At 40.2% G+C, this 23542-nt stretch overlaps 1 protein-coding gene across 50 annotated transcripts in view; it reads left to right on the forward strand.

Moving 5' to 3' along the window:
- The window catches only part of camk2b2 (calcium/calmodulin-dependent protein kinase (CaM kinase) II beta 2), a 264708-nt gene extending 241361 nt beyond the window's left edge, over positions 1–23347 (forward strand). For 33 of the 50 annotated variants that reach the window (XM_043681403.2, XM_043681412.2, XM_043681409.2 and 30 more), the window contains 5 exons: positions 1448–1531; positions 13017–13092; positions 14222–14316; positions 19723–19957; positions 21482–23347. In XM_043681403.2, coding sequence (XP_043537338.1) covers positions 1448–1531; positions 13017–13092; positions 14222–14316; positions 19723–19955 — 488 coding nt within the window. In that variant the 3' untranslated portion in view covers positions 19956–19957; positions 21482–23347. The remainder of the gene's footprint in view (positions 1–1447; positions 1532–13016; positions 13093–14221; positions 14317–19722; positions 19958–21481) is intronic. The other 17 variants (XM_043681441.2, XM_043681437.2, XM_043681444.2 and 14 more) reach the window with 1 other exon arrangement.
- Positions 23348–23542: the final 195 nt, after the last annotated feature.

A 23542-nucleotide genomic window follows, 5' to 3' on the forward strand; every position in this document is an offset into this window, starting at 1 on the left:
AGTTTTTGCTCAGTGAGGATTTTAACATGGCATGAATAACCCACAATTTCTGCACTTGGTTCCCACTGTCTAACTCAGATGTGCAGCATGTTTGAATGCATTTAATCGCTGCAACCATTTCCAGTTGCCTTCTGTGTCAATAAAACCTCAGTGTCCTCTAAATTCTTCAGTCAGCATCATCAGTGTAACTCCTGACCTCTGCTTTGAGGTCTTTCACTTTGCTGTCATTGGTTGATCTATTTCACAAAAGAAATGCCCATTTTTCAGCATATATATTAACTGACCCAGAAGGAACACTTGGTATGACATAATTCTCTGAATTAGACTGTAATCTATGCACATAGGCATGAGAGCAGTATTTACTGGTCACTTTATAGACTATTCCTGAAAGCCATATTCTCATGTTTTACTCCAGTGATTGCAACAATAATATGAATTTTTTTGTGTAAAATAACAGGTTGTTTGGGGATCTTGATTGTGCACACCACTGTTAAGAACTAGAGCTGTAGAAATGGGTTCCTGTCCACAATTCTGCACCCATTGAATAGCCTGTTGTGGAGGAAACCAGGATACAGCAATATGACAAGCTCTTTGCTTTGTCTGGGAACCTCTGACAAGCTTGAACAGAGCTCCCCACAGAGTGAGAGACATTTGTCATCAGTTCATCTTTGCACAGGTTGGAGAACAGTGCTTCTCATCAAAGTTGCAAAGAAGAGGGGAGATATATTGATTGCATTCCAAAGTCCAGAAGATCTAATGTCAATTGAATTGGATTACATCAGCTTTGTAAAGCATTCTTCATTGGCTCTTCGTATTACAACATACAAGTTAAGTTTTGTTCATGGAAACTGAAATTCCAATGGCATCATATAATGCAAACGATGCAATACTTTTAAGTTCAAAGTTATCTGCAGTATAGAACTGGTTAACTATCTTTGTGAAGACAAAGCCGTCAAATTTAATCCTTTTTGTGAATATAATCATATAATCCACTGCATGGTTCGAAGGTACAACATTTTAGTATCCCTCAATCAGCGCCACACAGATTTTGATCATTATTCCATTGTCATTTGTGAAAGGCAACAGTGTGCAAATCAGCTGCTTAGTTTCCTTCAAATGCAAAACTTCGACTTCAAATTACTGCACTGCCTCTAAGGTATTTTAAGCAGTCATGAGGTCATGAAAGGCATGAAAGAAATGCAAGTCTGTTTTTCTATCTATTACTGCAGCATCAGGAGACTGTGAAATGCAAAAACAAAGTTCTCTGTTTTGAAAACCAAATTCTGTTCCATTTAAAATGGAAATTATTTCTCTCTCGAGAATATGGCTTTAATGCAATATTTTTGGAAACGTATTCATTCCCTCAATATTGATCCATTTTTGCTTTTACTCTTGGATATTCATTGTGTCTCTTTCATATGTGATATCATTTTTTCTACAAACTCAGTTGCTAAAGGTATGGATCGTATGTGTGTTAAGAATCAGTCCAATGATTACAAGAGACCCCTCAGCTCACCACCTCCAACTCAATGTAAGTGTTACAGATATTGGTACCCAACGTTATCTGAAGAATGGCTTTGCTTTACCATTCAAGTCATAATACTCATATAATTTAAAGGATGTGGTAATTTGACACATAAAATTTAGGCTTGGCAAACTTGCTTAAACTTGTTGAGGATATACTGCGCAAAATAGGTTGCAGGGAACCAGAGGTGGTTGCTGTCTTTGGATTTTCAGAAAATTTTAAAAAGGTACCACAGAAAAGGTTAGTAAGTTGAGAGTTGGTTAATGGATAGAAGAAGATAGGTATAAGCGAATCATTCTCAGGTTGTCAGATTGGAATGAATCAGGTACAGCAATTTATATCAATAATTTGGATCGGGGACCAAATATCATATTTCCAAATTTGCTCATAACATAAAGCTATATGGCAATGTGAGTTGTGAGGAGGGTGCAAAGAAACTTCAAAGTTGAAGTCATTTAGACAGGTGAAGGGAGTGATCAAGAACATGGCACATGGAAAATTATGTGGGAAAATATGAAGTAATCCGTTTTAGTTGGAAAAGTAAAAATTCAGAGTCATTTTTAAAATAGTGGAAGATTTGGAACTCTTACTGTCCTTGTACATATGTCATAGTTTCATAGTAATAGAAGAAAGAGTAGGCCGTTTGGTCCGTCGAGCCCTTCATTAAGATCATGGCTGATCCATCCATCATCTCAGCTTCTACCTGCATTATTCCCATAACCCTTAATTCCCCTACCATGCAAAACCCATCCAAATGTGTCTGAATATATTTAATGAAGCTGCCTCTACTGCTTCTTTAGGCATAGAATTCAATACTGTCTGGGAAAAGCAGTTCTCCGTTATCTCTGTCCTAAATCTATCCCCCCCTAATCTTGGGGCCATGTTCTCCAGTCCTAGTCTCATCCACCAGCTGAAACAACTTGCCTGCCTCTGTTTTCTCTATCCCTTTCATAATTTTATATGTTTCTGTAAGATTCCCCCACTTATTCTCCTAAATTCTACCGAGTACAGTCGTAGGTGGCTTGACCTATCCTCATGGGTAACCCCCTCATCTGCAGAATCAAGCTGTAGAACCTCCTCTGCATTGCCTCCAAAGCCAGTATACCCTTCCACAAGTAAGGAGACCAGAACTGTGCACAGTACTGCAGGTATAGCCTGACCAACACTTCGTACAATTGCAGCAGAACCTCCCTGCTCTTAAATTCAATCCCTCTAGCAATTAAAGTAAATATTTTGTTTGCCGCCTTGATTACCTGTTGCACCTGCAAATTAACTTTTAGCAATTCATGTACAAGTATTCCTGAGTTCCTCTGCACAACAGCATGCTGCAATCTTTCACCATTTAAATAATACTCTGATCTACTCTTTTTACTTGCCAAGTGGATAACCTCACATTTACCAACATTGTAATCCATCTACCAGACCCTTGCCCACTCACTCAACCTATCTAAATCTCTCTGCAGATCCTCCATATTCTCTACAGATTGTGTTTCCACTCAATTTATTGTCATCAGAAACTTGGATACTTTACACTTGGTCTCCTCTTCCAAATCATTCAGATGTATCATGAACAATTGTGGGCCCAACACTGACCCCTGTGGCTCCCCACCCACCACTGATCTCCAACCAGAGAAACATCCATTTATCCTAACTCTCTGCTTTCTATTGGTTAACCAAAATCTCTATCCATGCTAGTACATTTCCCGAAAGTCCATGCATTCCTACAGATGAGTCTTTTATGTGGCACCTTATCGAACACCTTCTGGAAATCCAAGTATATAACGCCCAGCTGTTCCCTCCATCCACCACGCTTCCTACATCCTCAAAGAACTCCAGGAAGTTTGTCAAACACAACCTTCACTTCCTGAATCGGCGTAACATTTGGTGTCTTCCAGACCGCCAGCATCTGTCTGAAGTCCAGTGAATTTTGGTAAATTGCCACTAACGCATCTATTGTAACTTTTGCCATTTCTTAGCACCCCAGGATGTATTGTGTGCTTATGTGTGTGTGAGAGAGAGCGAGAGTGTGTCATTGAAAGCGAATCTACAAGTGAGGCAACCAAAGAGGAAGGCAAATAGTGCATTGTCCTATACAACAAGATGATTTGAGTACAGAAATAAAGTTAGCTTGCTGCAAGATTTACAAGGATGTTGCCAGGGTTGGAATTATAGGGAGAGGCTGAATAGGCTGGGGTTGTTTTCCCTGGAGCGTTAGAGGCTGAGGGGCCACCTTATAGAGGTTTATAAAATCATGATGGACTTGGGTCTCGGTTGAGAAGGGAAAAATATAAAAGGGACCTAAGTGTCAACTTTTTCACACAGAGGGAGGTGCATGTATGGAATGAGCTGCCAGAGAAAATGGTGGAGGCTGGTACAATTGCAGCATTTAAGAAGCATCTGGGTGGGTATTTGAATAGGAAAAGTTCAGAGGGATATGGGCCAAGTGCTGGCAAATGGGACTAGATTGGGTTAGAGTATCTGGTCAGCATGGACGAGTTGCACCAAAGTGTCTGTCTCATTGCTGAACCTCTCTATGACTCTATAACTGTAGGGTGCCTTGCTGAGTCTTCACCAAGTGTTTTGTGCATACTTTGTCTCCTCGCCTAAGGAAGGGTATATCTACAATACAGGGAGTGCAGTGGAGCCACTCCCGGGATATTGTGTTAAACTCTGAAAAGAGATACTAGATTGATGTTTTCCAGAATAACAAAGAATAAAAGCTGACCTCATCCAAACATAGGAATTTTGACAGGTAGATGCAGTGAGCATGTTTCCCGTCACTGCAGGGTTGTGAACAATGGGAAACCAAGACCTTGGTCATTTCGAACTGAGAGGAGGAAGAATTTCTTCACTAAGAGGCTGGTGAGTCTTCAGAATTCTCAGGTGCAGAGGCTTGCTCATTGACTCTGTTCAAGACAGTGTTTGATAGATATTCAGATATTTAAGACATCAAAGGAAATTGAGATAATGTTGGAAAATGGTGTTGAGTCAGAAGATCTGTTAGGTTTGAGAGGCCAAATAGCCTACTCTTTTTCCGATAAGAAATGATATACTCTGCACATTAAGGACTTTAATCTGTACTACTGGAGATTTGCCAATGGATTGCTTAAAGGTTTGAACACCAATTTTGTGCTAAGTTTTTGAACTAATTTCTCCAGTCAAGCTGAACGTTCCTGGCCAGAGAAGGTGTGGAAAGGCAGAGGAGCACTGCTGTGCACAACTCGACTTATGCATCAAAATGTTCCAGTTTCCAGACAAAGCAGAATGGGATTAGGAAGGAAAAGATGAAAAGGAGCGGGGAGGAAGAACCGATTCTTCAGAGAGTGGTCACAATTAGGTTAAAATTGCCTTGCTCATATCAATAACATGCTGGGGTATAACTGGAGACTGTTCATGGCAGAAATATGTTTATGATTTCAACCCCAGAAAGAAATATTCTGCCTCCACACTATTTTTACAGTACAACACTGAACACTATTTGAAAAATAGTTTTCTCAGTTAAATAATTTTCATCTGGCAGAAACAAAACATTCAAATGCTGTGGGAACTTTGGACTGCTTTGTTGATCCCAAATGTTTCCAAATTTAACAGAATTGAGGGAGGAACGTTTATCAAAGGTGCTTACACCATTTGGAAAATGAACCAGGCATTTTTTTTTCTTGGTACAATAGGTAACTGGCACTTCAAAACTGAGGTTATGGAATGGTAACAGCCAAATGGAATACGAGGAGAACTAGCCATTTGGATACAGAACTGGCTCAGAGGTAGAAGACAGAGATGGAGGGTTGTTTTTCAGACTGGAGGCCTGTGACCAGTGGAATGTCACAAGGATTGGTGTTTGATCCACTACCTCTCATTTATACAAATGATTTGGATGTGAGCATTACAGATATAGTTAATAAGTTTGCAGATGACACCAAAATTGGAAGTATAGCAGACAGCAAAGAAGGTTATCTCAGATTACAATCTTACAGGGATCTTGATCAGATAGGCCAATAGGCTGAAAATTAGCAGATGGTGTTTAACTTAGATAAATGAGAGGTGCTGAAAATCTTAGCAGGACTTATGTGCTTAATGGTAAAGTCCTAGGGAGTGTTGCTGAGACCATGGAGTGCAGGTCCATAGCTCCTTGAAAGTGGAGTCACAGGTAGATAGGATAGTGAAGAAGGCGTTTGGAATGCTTTCCTTTATTGGTCAGAGCATTGAGTACAGGAGTTGGGAGGTCATGTTGCAGCTGTACAGGACATTGGTTGGGCCACTGCTGGAATATTGTGTGCAGTTCGGGTCTCTTTCCTATCAGAAAGATGGTGTGAAACTTGAAAGCGTTCACAGAAGATTTACAAGCATGTTGCCAGGATTGGAGGATTTGAGCTATAGGGAGAGGTTGAATAGACTGGGGCTGTTTTGCCTGGAGTGTCAGAGGCTGAGGGGTGACCTTATAGAGGTTTGTAAAATCATGAGGGGCATGGATAGGATAAATATACAAAGTCTTTTCCCTGGGGTGGGGGAGTCCAGAACTAGAGGGCATAGGTTTAGGGTGAGGGGGGAAAGATACAAAAAAGACCTACAGGGCAACGTTTTCACACGGAGGGTGGTACGTGTATAGAATGAGCTGACAGAGAAAGTGGTGGAGGCTCGTACAATTGCAACATTTAAAAGGCACCTGGATGGGTATATGAATAGGAAGGGTTTGGAGGGATATGGACCGGGTGCTGGCAGGTGGGACTAGATTGGGTTGGGATATCTAGTCGGCATGGACAAGTTGGACCTAAGGGTCTGTTTCTGCACTGTACATCTCTACGACTCTATAAATGCTTCCTCTCTTCTGTTAAAAAAAAAATCAGGTGGAAAAGAGGACCTGCACAGATTCTTAGTTGTTATCCCAATTGCAACTTTTCCCTTGCTGCCAGTAGTGACCATGAGTTTTGTTTCCGATTGCTATTTGAGATACACATATGCTAGCAAAAAATGTTAAGAGACTGGAATTTAGAATACTTCCAGATCTCTAACTGTTGTGCTATCGTCAAACAAATCTATGTCACTGTCCATATAATGTCATCAATTTTCTTATGGTCTCATATGGCATCACATGCCATATGCCTTCCAAATATATAAAATCAAAATCGTTCAGATTCACTGGAGGAGAATCACTCAGGATATAATAATGTGTTGAGTTAGGTTTCTGCTTGAGGACTCATTACACATTTTGAGTCCCATGAAATGTTCAATCTCACTTACTACAATAGCAGCAATGTTACTACAAATTTACAATCCTCACCACCAACATTAGTGGGTGGCACGGTGGCACAGTGGTTAGCACTGCTGCCTCACAGCGCCAGAGACCCGGGTTCAATTCCTGACTCAGGCGACTGACTGTGTGGAGTTTGCACATTCTCCCCGTGTCTGCGTGGGTTTCCTCCGGGTGCTCCAGTTTCCTCCCACAGTCCAAAAATGTGCAGGTCAGGTGAATTGGCCATGCTAAATTGCCTGTAGTGTTAGGTAAAAGGGGTAAATGTAGGGGAATGCTTTGGGTTGCGCTTCGGCGGGTCGGTGTGGACTTGTTGGGCCGAAGGGCCTGTTTCCACACTGTAAGTAATCTAATCTAATCACAGCTCCTGCGGACAAGGTGCACTCTTTCTATTTTCAAGGTATCTTCTGATGAGCAGATAATTATTATTTTAATCCTATAACTGATAAACCTTTAACTATGCTAAATTAAGAATTTGCATTTGTAATGAACCAGAGATGACAGCTCGGATATCAGAGCATCTGGAAGGGCATAATGTGACAACTAAATCTGATCTGAGGACAAATGGATAATAATAGCATGTGTAGGTCACTCTGTTTAAGTAACAGCTTAGTGTAATTAGCTGAAAGATATGGCCAAGCACTCAGAAATGACGAACAAAGTGGCAGGTATGTCAGTCTGTAAGAACACTTAGCCAAAATGTTTTTCCCTTACATAGCAGATTTTAATGTAAGAAAGTTCTCGATATATTTCGGAAAGATGCTGAAATGGTTAGGATCTGCCTTCAGTTCTCTGTGACTACTGACATAAAGAGCTGCTTGCTTGGGTCGTCATGAAAATGCAGCACTCTGACTCAAAGCATCAATCTGGGAAAGGAACGCAATGTTCTCTTTCATCTGTGTAGTTCCCATATTGGAAGATCCTGGTTAATAAGTTGGCAGAACAATTTTGTGCATTTCACATGAGTACTGAAGTGAACCGACGATGGTTTACTTTGAAGAAGGCTGATCTGATTGGAACAGGAATTGTTATGAGGTACTTATGTAGTGTGTATTATTCAATGAATGGCACCTTTTCTTTTAAAGGCCTTTTAATTCTTGTTACAGAAATAATGAAACCAAAAGGTGTTCAAAATATATATTTTGTGTGTATTTAATTTACTTTATCATGCATTTTCCTGCTTTCTGTTTTTTTATAATGTTTGGTCTGAGTAAATTTGTTGCACTAACAAGAAATTCTGTCACCACAGAACAGTTGGTGAAAAAATCTGTTATAGATCTGAATGAGCATCATTCAAATATGGATTGTGGCAAAATGGCTTCATGAAATGGAGATTTTTCTTTCGTCACATTTCAGACATTTTTCCAGACCATTCCTTGTCCATTCTAATGTTTCCTCAGCTGTCGAGGTTCTGCAAACTCAGCAGCTTTCATATTTTTTTCAAATCTATAACAGATCATACTAAAATTTTAAAAAAAAATTGCTGCAAAAGCACAATAGGTCTAACAGAAATAAGAGTGAAAAAAACATGTTAATGTTCCTTATAGAATAGTTGATATAGCTGCAGCCAAAAATATCACATCCTCTCAGTGCTTTTATCTCTGAAACAGTTGTGTCTGAGGCAAGCATACAATGCTTTGACTTTTTTTCCTTTAATTTCTCTTGAAGAAATATCCTCCTAGTTTGTCAACCTTGCCGAAAGTTTTTGGAATGGCAACTTGTGATAGCTCCTGGTGCTAACTCCCTATCCTCTTGCCAAGTTATGGATATTTGATTCAATTATAGTAGGCTCACTCACATTTCCTGTTCAGACACCACCAAATTCACACTGCGTGCATCTAGAAACCTTGGCCTTTCGTATTATGCTGCATTTGCCAATCAGAGAAGTGCACTTGATCCTGCCCTGCTTTCGTAAGAGAAAGAACATTTTCAAATACACCTAATAGATCTGGTTCGGATACAACTTCACAGGCATCTGTCAAGCTCTGGGAATTCACTGACCTGTTATTTCGCATGTGAGAGCATTTGTACGTTCTTCAGTCTTCAGATTATGCCATCGATACCATTTGCCTGATGTGCATCAGTGGATATTTCCAGAAGAGGCAGGTGTTCCCTTCCCAGCTGAAGTACGGAGCCCAGTTTCTTGTCTGTTATAACTACTGCAGCTGCACCAAGTTTCATTTCAGAGAAACAGTGAGACCTGTAAATGTTCTGTTTATTGTTTTATGGACGATGGTGGGGATGGAATGGAGATATGGACATCAGTTGGTATGGTTTGCGTTTACTGCTTATGCCTCATTGTCTTGAGAAAGCTTGAAGTCCTAGTTCTTTCTAAAGTATATTCTACATAACACTCCTAATGTGCAGTGTCTCAGAAAAGGAACTGATCCATCATAAATGAAACCGTTCTCAAATGCATTTATTCTCCTTTTGGTCCCCAGTGGAAACAATGCCCTTTTCCATTTAAACTTTGGATTTTAAAGGTTGATTTGTGGTTTTGCTTTTAAATGTTTTCCTAAACTTGCTGCATTTTCATGGATTTAAAATAAGTTAACTGGAAGGAAGAAAACAGAATTGCAATTACACCCAAAAACAAAACAGCTTTAAAAAGACAACTTGTTGGAATTGTGATGTTACTGAATGAGCTGAAAATGTGTTGCTGGAAAAGCGCAGCAGGTCAGGCAGCATCCAGGGAACAGGAGAATCGACGTTTCGGGCATAAGCCCTTCTTCAGGAAACTGAATGGCTGAGCAGGCCTGAGGGGCTAAGAAGCCTACTTCTGTTCCTAATTTGAGAGTTCAGATATGAAGTAAGTCACTTTTATTCATTTATTGTTTCTTTGAAAGGAATGAATGTAGAATCATCAGGTAAGTTAATATCTTCGAACACTAGTATGGATTAAATGAAACACTTGATAATTTTCTGGATAATGTGGGACAGTTCAGGAGCAAAGACAGAGCGTATCTCTCTAATTTGAAATGGACACCAAATTAGCCAAATCTTAAATGGATATCTTAAATTCAGTTACTCTGGGTCACACTTCAATTGCACCAGTGGACTCATGGTTTAATTCCTGGACTGCCTGAAATTCCTTGGTAGAGAAAACGGTTTCAATATGAATTGAATGGAGAGGAGTTCCTGCAAGAGCTGGGTAAAGGGGTCATTACGAGGAAGAGGAATGCCAGAGCCAAGTATGGGCAGAGGAGGAAGAAAATGGGAGAAGGCGATGAGTTGCCTCTACCACCAATCAAAACTTTATACTCTTTTGATTCTTGTCGAGACAAATAGGAAGGCTCCACCTGAAGGTGGAAATTCTCTTTCTTGAGGATAGGAGGGAAAATCTTGTTTTTTCTTGCAAACACAATTGCAAGTAGCTGCTGGGGACATAGAAATTCATCTGCTTCTCCATATGGTGAATGATGACTTTCAGAACTCCTTTCCTTGCTAGCTGAGGTTCTATTCCTTATGATCTCGCTGCTCCATTGCACACTTCACAATCTAGCTTTGTTTTAGAGAAAGTCAGTAGATGATATCTCATGCATTCTTTCCCAATGAACTGAGCTGGGTTCAGGATCTTCTTCTCCTTCATGTCGTATCTACTCACCACCACCCCCTCCTCTTTCTATTCCCCAGCCATGGTTGATAACCGATGCTTCAACCTATAACCTTAAATTTATGAACAACAGATTTGCAGAAATGCCTGCAAGTTATGCCTCAAGTTCTATCTGTGGTAGCAACAGAAGGTTGGGTATACCTACTCAGCTGATACCGCACTATAATCTTAGTATGAATGAAAAAAGTATTTTTTGATACTTTGAGAGCTTGAGAACAATCACAAACAAAACTATCATTGCCTTGAGCTATATGCTGATGTTGTTCATTTTTTAGGGAATATGTCAAGCTGCTTTTAACGGGTCAGATCCATACGAGTGCCACTATTTGCCAAGTACAGCCGCCAATGACAAATGTGGATGTAATGGAAAATTTTATTTGTCTTACTTAAAGTTGTTTTCACTAGACCATTTGGGCTTCCAGACTTGGCAAGCTGTACATTTAGCTCACAGTCTGCTGTGCATGGCCGAGGCTTGGAGATTTAGCAGCTGATGTTAAATATAAAATCTTAAGTTGTCAAAAGTGACCCATTGAACTTCAAATACATAGATTCAAAGATTTGCAGAACTGCTGTGCTCCATCTGTGTTCTGTTGTTCGAAATAGTCTTGGACATGTTCCATTATCCAGATCTCAAGCTGATGAGAGCTTCATCTCAACAGAGCCAAGATGCGACCATGTGCTATTGTATTTGAAAATTCCAAATCAGGCTGGAAGATAAAAGGTGTGTTGTATTTGTGGAGTCTCTCATGCTGTGATTAACTTGACTGAACGTTGTTTTGTGCCATTTCATATAATTTTGACAATTTCAGTCTCAGGTACTCACAGCTAATAAACTTAGACATTGGTGTATTGATGTGACATTAGATAAGGTTTTCAAAATATAAATGTTCAACTTTATTACACCTGTGGGCACATAAAGTTTGTCAATGTAATACTGAAGGGACCTGATTATTTTTCTCCTTGAATGAAATTGAACTAGAATGAAACAGCCCAAAATTGATGAGAATTAATCAGTTGTTGTTGTCACAAAGCATGGGTGAGAGATCTATTGTCATGCGAGTATGAAGGAGTGTTTAGTTTTATGAGCAAGGATTTTGATGCTCTCAGTCAGACCACAGAGTTTACTGTGTTCTCTGTCTCCAAGGAACATTCCAATATGTGAGGAGCATAGAATTTCATCTTTTTCCATTGTGACATGCTTAAAACTTTTCTGCCTGTGATGATTGAGCAATGTCATGGGGGGAGTGTATTCTGTTGTCAACATTACTTACAATTTCAAAGATCTAGTTATAAAATGATCTTGGGGTGAATTTGGATACTTTCAGAAATCTATCGATGAAGTGTGTTTAAGCATGTCGACTTCTGTAAGCCCTACCTTTGGCATGATGTGTCATTTCAGAAAAAATGGGTTTAAATAATATTTCCAGTCAGAGGGTAATGACTGACTGTTCAGAGGAAAGCACTGTAAAACTATGAATAAGTATAATCTTAAACCAACCAAATCTTTCTCTCCAAGTGACAAGACTTCATAAGGTCTGGGATACTGTCTCTGAATTATTCACATATTATTTTCTATTGCTTCGTTTTAAAATTCTCAGACCATCACTGATACTGCATTTTGTGTTGAAATGCAATGTATGACTGTTAAACACAGCAATTCACACACATTTTGCATTGTTACCTTATCAAATCAAGGAAGCCTCTTAGGAACCGTTTCATTGACAGCAACGAACCCAATTTGTGTTCAGTGCTAACAGCTACTATTTCAAGTGGCGGAGGTTTCAGGTACCCTTCTTGAATAACAACAAAACAGTTTATAGCTTAAAAGTGCAAGCACTACATACATTAAGCAGTTTCAATTAAAGGTTAGGCACAGCCAATGATGCATCTTGTTCACGGACTCTAGGAACGTTGCTTGAAGTATTGTCTCTTGTGTGTTATATGTCTTCTCTTTTGCAAACAAACAACTCGAAGGACATCACATTTCGAAGAGTCGCAAGTCTTAAGTAATTACCGTACTTTCACGAAAACAACCTGCAGGGTATATCTTAAAACGTATTCCAAAGGCAATGTGGCTTATATTCGTGGGCGGGTTATATGTGCGACTTTTTTTGCAGATGGCTGGCCAACTTCGGTCTTCCTACAGGTAAGAGGTAAGTTATTGCAAAAGTGGAGATGGCTAACATTTTAAACTGTTTGTGTGAACAAGGGAATTAGCTGTCTTCGCGTGATTATGAATGGGTTTAAATCTTTATGTACATGGATGAGAGGGTAGTTTTATCAGGTATTGTACAGGGCCATTTTGACGTGGGATCGATTCATTGTGCGGAATTACACGTTTTATTTTGTTCTCAGAAGCACATTATAATAATGCTAATTAGGTTACAGCCCAGGTTTTTTTTCGTGAAATTACGGTAACAATCCAAAATACAAGTTTTAAGTTAATTGTAAAAGTTAGTATCACCAGCTATTCTCGGCACCAATTTTATTTCGCTACGTAAGAAAGTGAATTACTGTAAATGGGAATTGATACCATTAAGCAGGGAATCAAACTGCGAATTTTTTGTCCCCAAATAGTGATGACATTTGATGGTATCAGATGTCCCATTTTCTTCTTTTTATTTTTCCAGCTCGCAAGCAAGAAATCATCAAGTTAACTGAGCAGCTGATCGAAGCCATCAACAACGGAGACTTTGAAGCTTATGCGTAAGTGAAAAGAATATCTTTTCCACTCATAAACACTTTGTAACTGTTCCGTTCTCAACATCTCTATTCTAGGGATATTTAAGGCAAGTAATTATCAAACCAAACAGGTGACAAGTGCCAAGAATTGACCCATCACCCCTTCACATGATCATCATTGAATCCCCCACTGTCAACATCCTGGGAGGTTGCCATCAACTAAAAACTGAACTGGACTCACCATATAAATCCAGTGGTTACAAGAGCAGGTCATAGGCTAGGAATACTGTTGCAAGTAGCTGAGTCCTAACTCCCCAGAGCTTATCCACCATAGACCAGGCACAAGTAAGAAGTGAAATGTGTGATGGAACAATCCCAGTTGAGTGCAACTCCAACATTGCTTAAGAAGCTTGACAGTCTCCACGACAAAACATCCTGCTTAATTGGCACCACATCCACCTCCTTTCCCCTAATCACCAATGCCTCATGAAGGCTCCTTCAACACTACTTTCCAAACTCACAACCTAAATGAGCCAGCAGGATCCAAGCAACAGATGCATGGAAACAGGTTCAATTGCAAGTTCCTCTCCAAGCCATACACCATCCTGACTTGTCCTTTACTGTGGCTGGGTCAAAGGCTTGGAATTTAAACAACATAAAGAGTGTAACTATGCTCCAAGGACTGCAGCGAGTGTCTCACCATCATTTATTCAAGTTCAGTTTAGATGGGCAAAAAATGCTAGTGATTTTCTCCCCAAATAAATTTTTCGGAAGGTAAAATTTTAAAAGTTTCCATGATAGTCTGGATACTTCCGAAATGTCTCTCATTTAGTATAGATTTTTAAAGTGTAACCTGTACAGTGGTGAGAAACATTCTCTTGAAGCTTGGACTTGGTACCTGAAGTCTCCTCCTAATTTGTGTTGCAAAGATTTTTCAGCTTTGATATGGACAAGATTGCAAATTGCATCCTTATGAATTTTGATACCACACAACAACCATTCTACGCAGGTTTTTCCCCACAGCTTGGTCCTAAACAATTGCATTTCAGACCTCAGTGGAAGTAACAGACCACTTGTGTAATTTGTCATCCCTGGTCATACTGAGAAATTCCACTTCCTGAAAACTTTTATTAATTTTATTAATTATTTTCAGGAAAATATGCGACCCAGGACTGACCTCATTTGAACCTGAAGCTTTGGGTAACCTTGTTGAAGGAATGGACTTCCACAGATTTTATTTCGAGAACTGTAAGCATTTTTTTCTCATTCATGATTTGGAAAATAGTGAAAAAGTGTGCTTGCCTGATGTCTCCAGCAGAGTATGTTCTAGCTTCCGTTATCCTTATGGTTTCTTAGCCCTTTTTCTCAGAATATTGTGGAACGGTGATTTCTTTCAATGACGGTTCCTATAATCAGTACATATTTGATAGTATTGTTACAACATGGTGATAAAACCTTCTGCTAATTAAACCAAACACACAGCAAAGCTCATATCGCCTCATAATCTGTTACAGTATGAGTGACGGAGAGCTCCCCAAATTCCAAAAATATCAATTTTATTCTGTAAAAGTAAACATTAAACAACAAGTATTTGCAACTCTAAGCCTCCTTTCTCTTAAAGGTTTGTTATCTACCTCCAACTCTGTAACAATATATTGATTCAATAAAAGTCCCTCTTAAAATTACATCAACTTAATCTTCAAAACTACACAGTGGCTGTCATTGTCAGAGTCTGTCTCCTTTTGGCTGTAGATCTCCCTGGATCTTTTTTCAGTCTTTTGCTGCAAAGATGTTTCATAAGAAAAAGGTACCTTTGATAGTGTTTTGCTGGTAGTTACTCTGACGATGGCAGTTGCTCGCTCTCTGGCTAACTCTCAAAATGCCTGCTTCTTTATACCTCAAACATTGGATTGTCTCATTGGTTCAATATCGTCATAGAGAGGGGCAGTACAGAAACAGACCCTTCCATCTAACTTGTCCATGCCGACCAAGGGAGTGTTGAACAAAGAGACCTTGGAGCGCTAGTCCCGTTTGCCAACACTTGGCCCATATCCCTCTTAACCCTTCCTATTCATATACCCATCCAGATGCCTTTTAAATGCTGCAGTTGTACCAGCCTCCACAACTTCCTCTGGCACCTCATCCCAGACATGCATCATCCTCTGTGTGAAATAGCTGCCCCTTAGGTCCCTTTTATATCTTTCCCCTCTCACCCTAAACTAATGTGCTCTAGTTTTGGACAACCTCACCCCAGTAAAAAAACTTTATCTATTTATCCTATCCATGTTCCTCATGACTTTATAAACCTCTATAAGATTGATCCTCAGCCTCTGACGCTCCAGGGAAAACAGACCGAGCCTATTCAGACTTTCCCTATAGCTCAAATCCTCCAACTTGGCAACATCCTTATAAATCTTCTGTGAACCCTTTCAAGTTTCACAACACCCTTCCGATCAGGAGACCAGAATTGCATGCAATATTCCAAAAGTGACCTAACCGACGTCCTGTACGGCCGCAATATAACCTGTCAACTCCTTTAGTCACTGCTCTGACCAATAAAGGAAAGCATCCCAAATGCCTTCTTCACTTCCTTTCTACCTGTAACTCTACTTTGAAGGAGCTGTGAACCTGCACTCCAAGGTCTCTTTGTTCAACACTCCCTTGGATACCCGAGGACCATTAGGGATATAAGTCTTGCTAAGGTTCGGTTTTGCAAAATGCAACACCTCACGTTTATCTAAATTAAACTCCATCTGCCACTTCTCAGCCCATTGGCCCATCTGATCAAGATCCCATTGTAATCTGAGGTAACCTTCTTCGCTGTCAACTGCACTTAAAATTTTGGTGTAGTCTGCAAACATACTAACTATACTTCCTATGTTCACACCTAAATCGTTTAGAAAAATGACAAAAAGTAGCAGAACCAGCACCGATCCTTGTGGCATTCCACTGGTCACAGGTCGAAGCAACTTCCACCACCACCCTCTGTCTTCCACCTTCGAGCCAGTTCTGTATCCAAATGGCTAGTTCGCTTTGTATTCCATGAGTTCGAACCTTATTTAAGTCCATAAAGATCACGTCCACCGTGATTTCCCACGCACAAAGCCATGTTGACTATCCCTAATCACTCCTTGCCTTTCCAAATACATGTACATCCTGTCCCTCAGGATTCCCTCCAACAACTTGCCCACCACCCAGTGTTGGGCTCACCAATCTATACTTCCCTGGCTTGTCCTTTCTTAAGTACCACGTTAGCCAACCTCCAGTATTTCAGCATCTCACCTGTGGCTATCGATGATACAAATATCTCAGCAAAGGACCCAGCACTCAGTTCCCAAGCGTCCCACAGAGTGCTAGGGTACACCTGATCAGGTCCTGGGGATTTATTAACCTTTATGTATTTCAAGACATCCAGCACCACCCACCTCCTCAGTAAATATGGACATTTTTTGAGATGTCACCATCTATTTCTCCACATTCTATATCTTCCATGTCCTTCTCCATAGTAAAACCTGATGCAAAATACTCCTGCAGTTCCACACAAAAGCCAACTGCTGATCTTTGAGGGGCCTTATTCTCTCCCTACTTAATCTTTTGTCCTTAATGTATTTATAAAAATCCTGTGGATTCTCTTTAACCCAGTTTGCCAAAGCCATCGCACGTTCCCTTTATGCCTTCCGGATCTCCCTCTTAAGTGTCCTCCTACTGCCTTTATACTCTAAGGATTCACTCTGATCTCACCTGACATATGCTTTCTTCTTTTTCTTCTACCAAAGCCTCAATTTCTCTCATCATCCAGAATTCCCCACACCTACCAGCCTTTCTTTCCAACCTAACATACTGTCTCTGGACTCTCGTTATCTCATTTCTGAAGGCTTCCCATTTCCCTTTACCTGCAGATATCTGCTCCCAGTCAGCTTTTGAATGTTCTTGCCTAATACCATCAAAATTAGCCTTCCTCCAATTTAGAACTTCAACTTTTAGGTCCAGTCTATCCTTTTCCATCACTATTTGAAAACTAATAGAATAATGGTCACTGGAGTGCTCCCCCACTGACTCCTCAGTCACCTGCCCTGCCTTATTTCCCAAGAGTATATCAAGTTTTACACCTTTGCTAGTGGGTACATCCACATACTGAATCAGAAAATTTTCTTGTACATAATTAACAAATTCCCTCCGTCTACACCCTTAACATTATGGCAGTCCCAATCTGTTTAGAAAGTTAAAATCCCCTACCATAACCACCCTATTATTCTTACAGATAACTGAAATCTACTTAAAAGTTTTTCTCATCATTTCCCACAGACTATCAGAGGGTCTACAATGCAATCCCAATAAGGTGATGATCCCTTTCTTATTTCTTAGTTCTAACCAAATAACTTCTCTGGATATATTCCCAGGAGTATCCCCCCACTAAGTATTCGCTGTAATACTATCTCTTATTAAAAATGCCACTCCTCCTCCTCTTTTGCCCCCTTTTCTATCCTTCCTGTAGTATCCTGGAACATTCAGCTGCCAGTCCTATCATCCCTGAATCACATTTCTGTAATTGCTATGATATCCAGTCCCATGTTCCTAACCATGCCCTGAGTTCATCTGCCTTCCCTGTTAGGCCCCTCGCATTGAAGTAAATATAGCTTATGAGCCCTACCTTGTTCTCTGTTTTGTTCCTGCCTGCCCTGACTGTTTGAGTCGCTTCTGACAATCAGTTTCAGATTGATCTCTTTCCTCGCAGTCACCCTGGGTCTCCATCCCACCCCCACCTTTTCAGTTTAAATCCTCGCCAGCACCTCTAGCAAATCTCCCTGCCAGTATATTAGGTGCAATCCATCCTCCTTGTACACGTCACTTCTACCCCAGAAGAGGTTCTAGTGATCCAACAAAATGAATCCTTCTCCCGTGCATGTGCTCCTCAGCCATGCATTCATCTGCTGTATCCTCAGCACCGGGAGTAATGCAGATATTACTACCTCAAAGGGCCTCCTTTCTAAATTCTGCCTAACTTTCTCAATCCTCCCTTCAGATCCTTTTCTCTTCCTATGTCGTTGGTTCCAATGTGTACAATGACCTCCTGCTGGTCCCACTCCCTTTTGAGAACATTCTGCACCCTCTCTGAGTCATGCTTGATCCTGGCACCAGGGAGGCAACACACCATTCTGATTTTTCACTGCTGGCTACAGAAACATCTGTCTGTGCCTCTAACTCTGACATGTACCTATCACTATCGATCGCTTAGAACCCACCTTACCTATCACTATATTATTAGGGCCTGTCTTGATCCCTGAAAGTCCATCAACGCCTACATTTTCCAAAACAGCATACTTGTTTGAAATAGGGATACTACCTAACCTACCTCTCTTACCTTTCCTGGAGTTCACCCAATTATCTGACTATCTTCGGCTTTTCTCCTTGCGATAACTGCCATCCATCACACCCCCTTGCCCTTGTAAATTCCTCATTGTCTCTAACGATTGTTCCAACCATCCCATTCGATCTGATAGGATTTGCAACCAAAGACATTTCCTGCAGACATAATCTGCAGTAATGTAAATTATCCCTAAACTCCCACATCTGACAAGAGCATATCACTCTTCTAAAGGCCATTTTTGCTCCCTCAAAATGTACAGATTCAGAAAATAGCACCATCATATTGCTCTAAAAAACACTGCTCCAGGCAATCTAATCAAGAGACAATCAGTAAATTCAAAGATTGGGTTTTAGTATCCTGCGGCATAATTTAAACTGATTAGTTAAATTTGAATTGTTGTCAACATAGCAGCCAAAATGCAGGTATTTGTTTCACAGCCAAATGTTACATATTTTCAATTTTCCAGCACACTTTGAGACTGCTAGTCAGTCACAGTACAGGTACCTGCCAGCTCTCAGTGCAAAACAACTTTCATTCCCCCTTAAAGGTACAGTACATTTTTGATGAGGGATAGTATTACAGTTAATACTTAGGGGGGATACTCCTGGTCAACTATTCCTGCTTTCTTTTCAAAAATGTCTCATTTTCTATCTTTTGGTGTCAGTTTTGGCAGATCGGCCAATAAATATTACAAGTCCTTGGGAAAGTATTTAATGAGAATATTCTGAAATGCTGGCAATGAATACAATCTCTACATCGGCTGGGTGATGTCTGACTGCCATCTCATTTGAGAGGCAACCTCCCCAGTTCAATTCCAAAAACTGGCCTGTCACATAAACAGTCTTCTCCCAAATTCCAAGACAAGGATTGATCTATCACCATCCCATTTTCTGTTCATGCCCATCTGTGCATATGGTGGACTACGGAGACGCAACTGATTGCCTTGCTTTGAGTAATTTCATTTTCAAAGTTGTTACTAGGTTGTGAGAAGGTAACATACCTTTATCGGATCACTTCTCTGGGATAGGCTGCATCTCATCAGCACTGAAGCAGAGATTAGGAATTCAGTGACCTATTTTAGTCTAATGTACTGAAGTGTCCACACAACATACTTATAGATGTACTAAAACAGGACAAATTAAGGAGCACTTGTTGCTCACAGAAACTGAAAATTGTGTGCCTTTTTCTGTTTCGCCACATAGAGAATTCCCGTTGATGTAAAGTAAATGAACTTCTCCACAGTAGTTAATAAAATCAACAACTGTTCAACTCTTTCTCTCATGCAGTGTTATCTAAAAACAGCAAACCCATCCACACAACTATTTTGAATCCTCACGTGCATCTAATTGGAGAAGATGCTGCCTGCATAGCATACATTCGCCTCACCCAGTATATAGACATTCAGGGTAGGCCACGGACAACCCAGTCAGAGGAGACACGGGTCTGGCACCGTCGGGACAGCAAATGGCAAAATGTTCACTTCCACTGCTCGGGTTCTCCAGCAGCACCACTCCAGTGAAGGTATGAATTCAACATTGGTTCATCACTTCATGTCCAATGAGAGGGAAATAAAGGTAGTTTTTAATGAGTCAGCATCAATTCAGCACTCTCTTAATTCATTTTTTAATGACTTTGGTGGATCTCAGTATGAAGCTTAGCATGCCTGAAAGATGTTTGAAACTTTGCAAGTACTCCAAATTTTACATTGGACAGTGAAGTCAAGGACCCGCCCGGTGTCCTGGATGGTGTGTGCAGGAAGAGGTGCAAATTGCAAAAATGAGTTTGAGTTTCGAGTGGCACACCCACAAGTCTCACTATTATGTGGCTTGCACATTTAGAGAGGTGAAAATGTGTTGCTGGAAAAGCGCAGCAGGTCAGACAGCATCCAAGGAGCAGGAGAATCGACGTTTCGGGCATGAGCCCTTCTTCAGGAATGAGGAAAGAAAGCCATTTTCCTCATTCCTGAAGAAGGGTTCATGCCCAAAACGTCGATTCTCCTGCTCCTTGGATGCTGCCTGACCTGCTGCGCTTTCCCAGCATCTGCAGTCTTCACTTTCTCCTAGAACATTTAGACAGGTGTTCACACAATAGCTCAAGGGAATAGATCACCACTTGACAGTCAAAGTGAAACAGACAGGTAGTGCAGGAATCCCCTGTGGTCTGGCTCTTAAATTGGTTTTCCATTTTGGAAGTTGGTGAGGACACTGACTCATCAAGGGAGTACAAACAGAGCTAAGCTTTTGGCATCACAAGCAGCCTGTCTGTCCAGAAGAGGAGGAAGGAACAGCAATAGTAATAGTGGTTCATCTGTTAGTGGAATAGACAGGCATTTCTGTGCCCATAAAACAGCTGCATGGCATCCTGAAGGGGGAGGATGATAAGCCAGAGGTCCTAGCACATGTTGATACCAACGAGATAGATGGAGTGAGGAATGTGGTCTTGCATCAAGAATTCATGGAGCTCGACAAAGCAGGATCTCTAAGGTTCTAATCTCTGTATTACTTCCAGTGCCACATGCTAACAAGTGCAGAAATAAAAGATTGATTGTTGTCTTACCATCATAGGGGCTGCTGTATCATTAAAGAGAAGCAACTGGTGGTGATTTAACGTGAGGGCCACCAGATCTCAGTTGAGGGAAGAGGTTGAGAAGGAGAGTCCTTCATGGTAACCTCAAACCGGTGATGGGAGTTGAACCCACGCTATTCTGCAAACTAACAACCCAGCCAACTGAGCTAAACCAATTCCCAAAATAAAAGTGTAGAGCAGATGAATGCTTGGCTGTATGCATGGTTGGTGTAGGAATGTAGTTTTCAAATTCCTGCATCACTGGGACCGTGGTTAAAAAGGGTGGTTTGTACTTCAGCTAGAATGGGACCAACTTCCTTGTGGGAGGGTTTGGTAGATTTGAACAGTTCACAGTTCCAGTTAGATCTCATTATGCTTTCCCCATGTTCTTGCTGATTGATCAAGCTCCAAGTGAACTTGCTTATCATTCATAAAATGTGAAAGACTCTGCTTATAATTTATTTGAAATTTTCTCTGCAGAATTGAAGAAGTTGGCAGAGTTCTGGCCCAAGCAAACATTCAAGCTGAGCCGCGATCTGGTGGCCTCTGAAGACCAGCAGTAACATGCACGTGTCCGCATGCACATTATGCTCCTGGTGGCTGCATAATTGTCACGTTCGTGGAACTATATGGTGTTTCTTTCAACTGTCTCAAGATGTAGACATTAACTTAAAAAAAAAACAAAAAAATTTACAAAATCAAAAATGGCTACTGTATATGTACTTTATATAATTCACATTTGATGGCAGTGATTTGTACAATTCATTCAAAACATTTGCCAAAGCATGAAGGTTAACATTTAATGGTGATCATCCTAATGTTGGAGGGTTAGTGTTCCATTTTATATTTTCTTGTACACTAAAGATGTGTCACTTATTCTTTCGGGAACTTAATTCTGATGTCCTTACACTTGACTCAGTGAAACCGTGCATGACGCCCCATCGCAGCCACTCGTACATCTGGATGGTATTAAGGCAGAAGGCAGCCAATCAAATTAAGCAGCCAACAGTTAATTCAAAAACGGCTTCACAAACAATTTTTAAAATGTGGAAAATATTACTTTTGAAACAGTCTTCTGCCATCAACAACTTGTCTCACAAGGTTGCTTCAAGTATATGAACAAACACAGCGACCTTATTTTCCATTTCTTAAACATTATGTATGCTGTAGTGGAGGAAGAAAGGTAGCTCTGTTCATGGATTTTTCCTCTGTTCTATGTGAAATGTATTGGTTTGATAGAACAATTTTTAAACAAAAAGTGAATTTAAGAGGTAACAAGTACATCACTTGAAATAGCAGTGATCTGAGAAAATTGACAAGGCTCGGGCGAACACCTCCCTGATTCTGTTCTTTTAAAAAGTGAGTGAGTTAACTATATCATATTAAAGTAGCCAGATCTAATTTGATGTTCTTTACTGTTTTGTTATACTGTGCTACCAACTCTAGGATTTAAAGAAAAACTATTGCCATCAGTTAAAACTGTATATGCATTTTTACAAATGCATGTTAAATATTTATAGCCAATAATTTTTGTGTTTAACTTGCCATGGGTTCAGATGATGTACTGAGCTTTGTTTTCAAATTACAGAGTCTTGAGTGCGTGTAGTGATACAATCTGATGTCTGAGATCAGTCTAGCTGGAAGGCCTCTCAGAAAGGCATGATCACTTTGTGGTTTCTTTGTTAAACTTGTGTAGAAAATAGCTTATTAAAATAGCCAAAAAAAATGTTCTTTTGCATGACATAATTAACCCTGTTGGTTTCAAAAGAAGTTGCCCGTGGAGCTCTACATTTCTCTTACCTTCTCCTTTCTGAGCTTTGTAACAGCATAAAACCTTTTTTTGTCTGCTGTGTGTAATGAAGACCTGGTTTGCATGCACTTGATCAACCGCTTAACAATTTTGTGCAGGGGCTGTGGAAACGCATTGAGAGGACTCCTCTTATCGTGTTTTATGAATGTTTTAAATTAGACAGCTTAGGGATCTTAAGTGTAATGAGCTGTGTGTGGATCTTTTTTTAATTTTTTTTACAACGGCTGTGGAATCATGAATTAAACAAATGAGTTGTATCTCATTTAATGCCTCATGTGGCTTGAAGTGTGGAAGTGCTGATTTTGCTGGAGATATTTTTACGTTTGAAAATGATGGACTATATTTGCTTTTTACACAGCAACTTGCCTGAATATGAAATGTGATTTTTTTTTAATTATTCAAGTTCTCTGCAGCTGAAATTCTGTCAGGTCTGGTTTATATGAGGACAAAAAAATAATATGTTACAGGATGTGGTCTATGTGTTCCTCTCACCATTTAAAATTGTTGATATGTCAGAAATAAACTTGACAATATGACTACAGTGTGAACTTACTGTTTTGATCATGATTTATGTTGTATCGGTACTGTCTACACATTGAAATTCAGCCTAGTTCCAGTTTAGTGAAAACATTTTTGAGAATAAGCAAAAGCTGTTGGGTATTCCACTTCAAAATATATTATTTTGTTGGGACAGATGTTTAGTTCTTCACTTAAGTAAACTTAGAAATCCT

Source organism: Chiloscyllium plagiosum, unplaced genomic scaffold (assembly GCF_037043375.1).
Source record: "Chiloscyllium plagiosum isolate Xiang-an unplaced genomic scaffold, Cpla_swu_hap1 HiC_scaffold_48, whole genome shotgun sequence".
Taxonomy (NCBI): Eukaryota; Metazoa; Chordata; class Chondrichthyes; order Orectolobiformes; family Hemiscylliidae; genus Chiloscyllium; species Chiloscyllium plagiosum.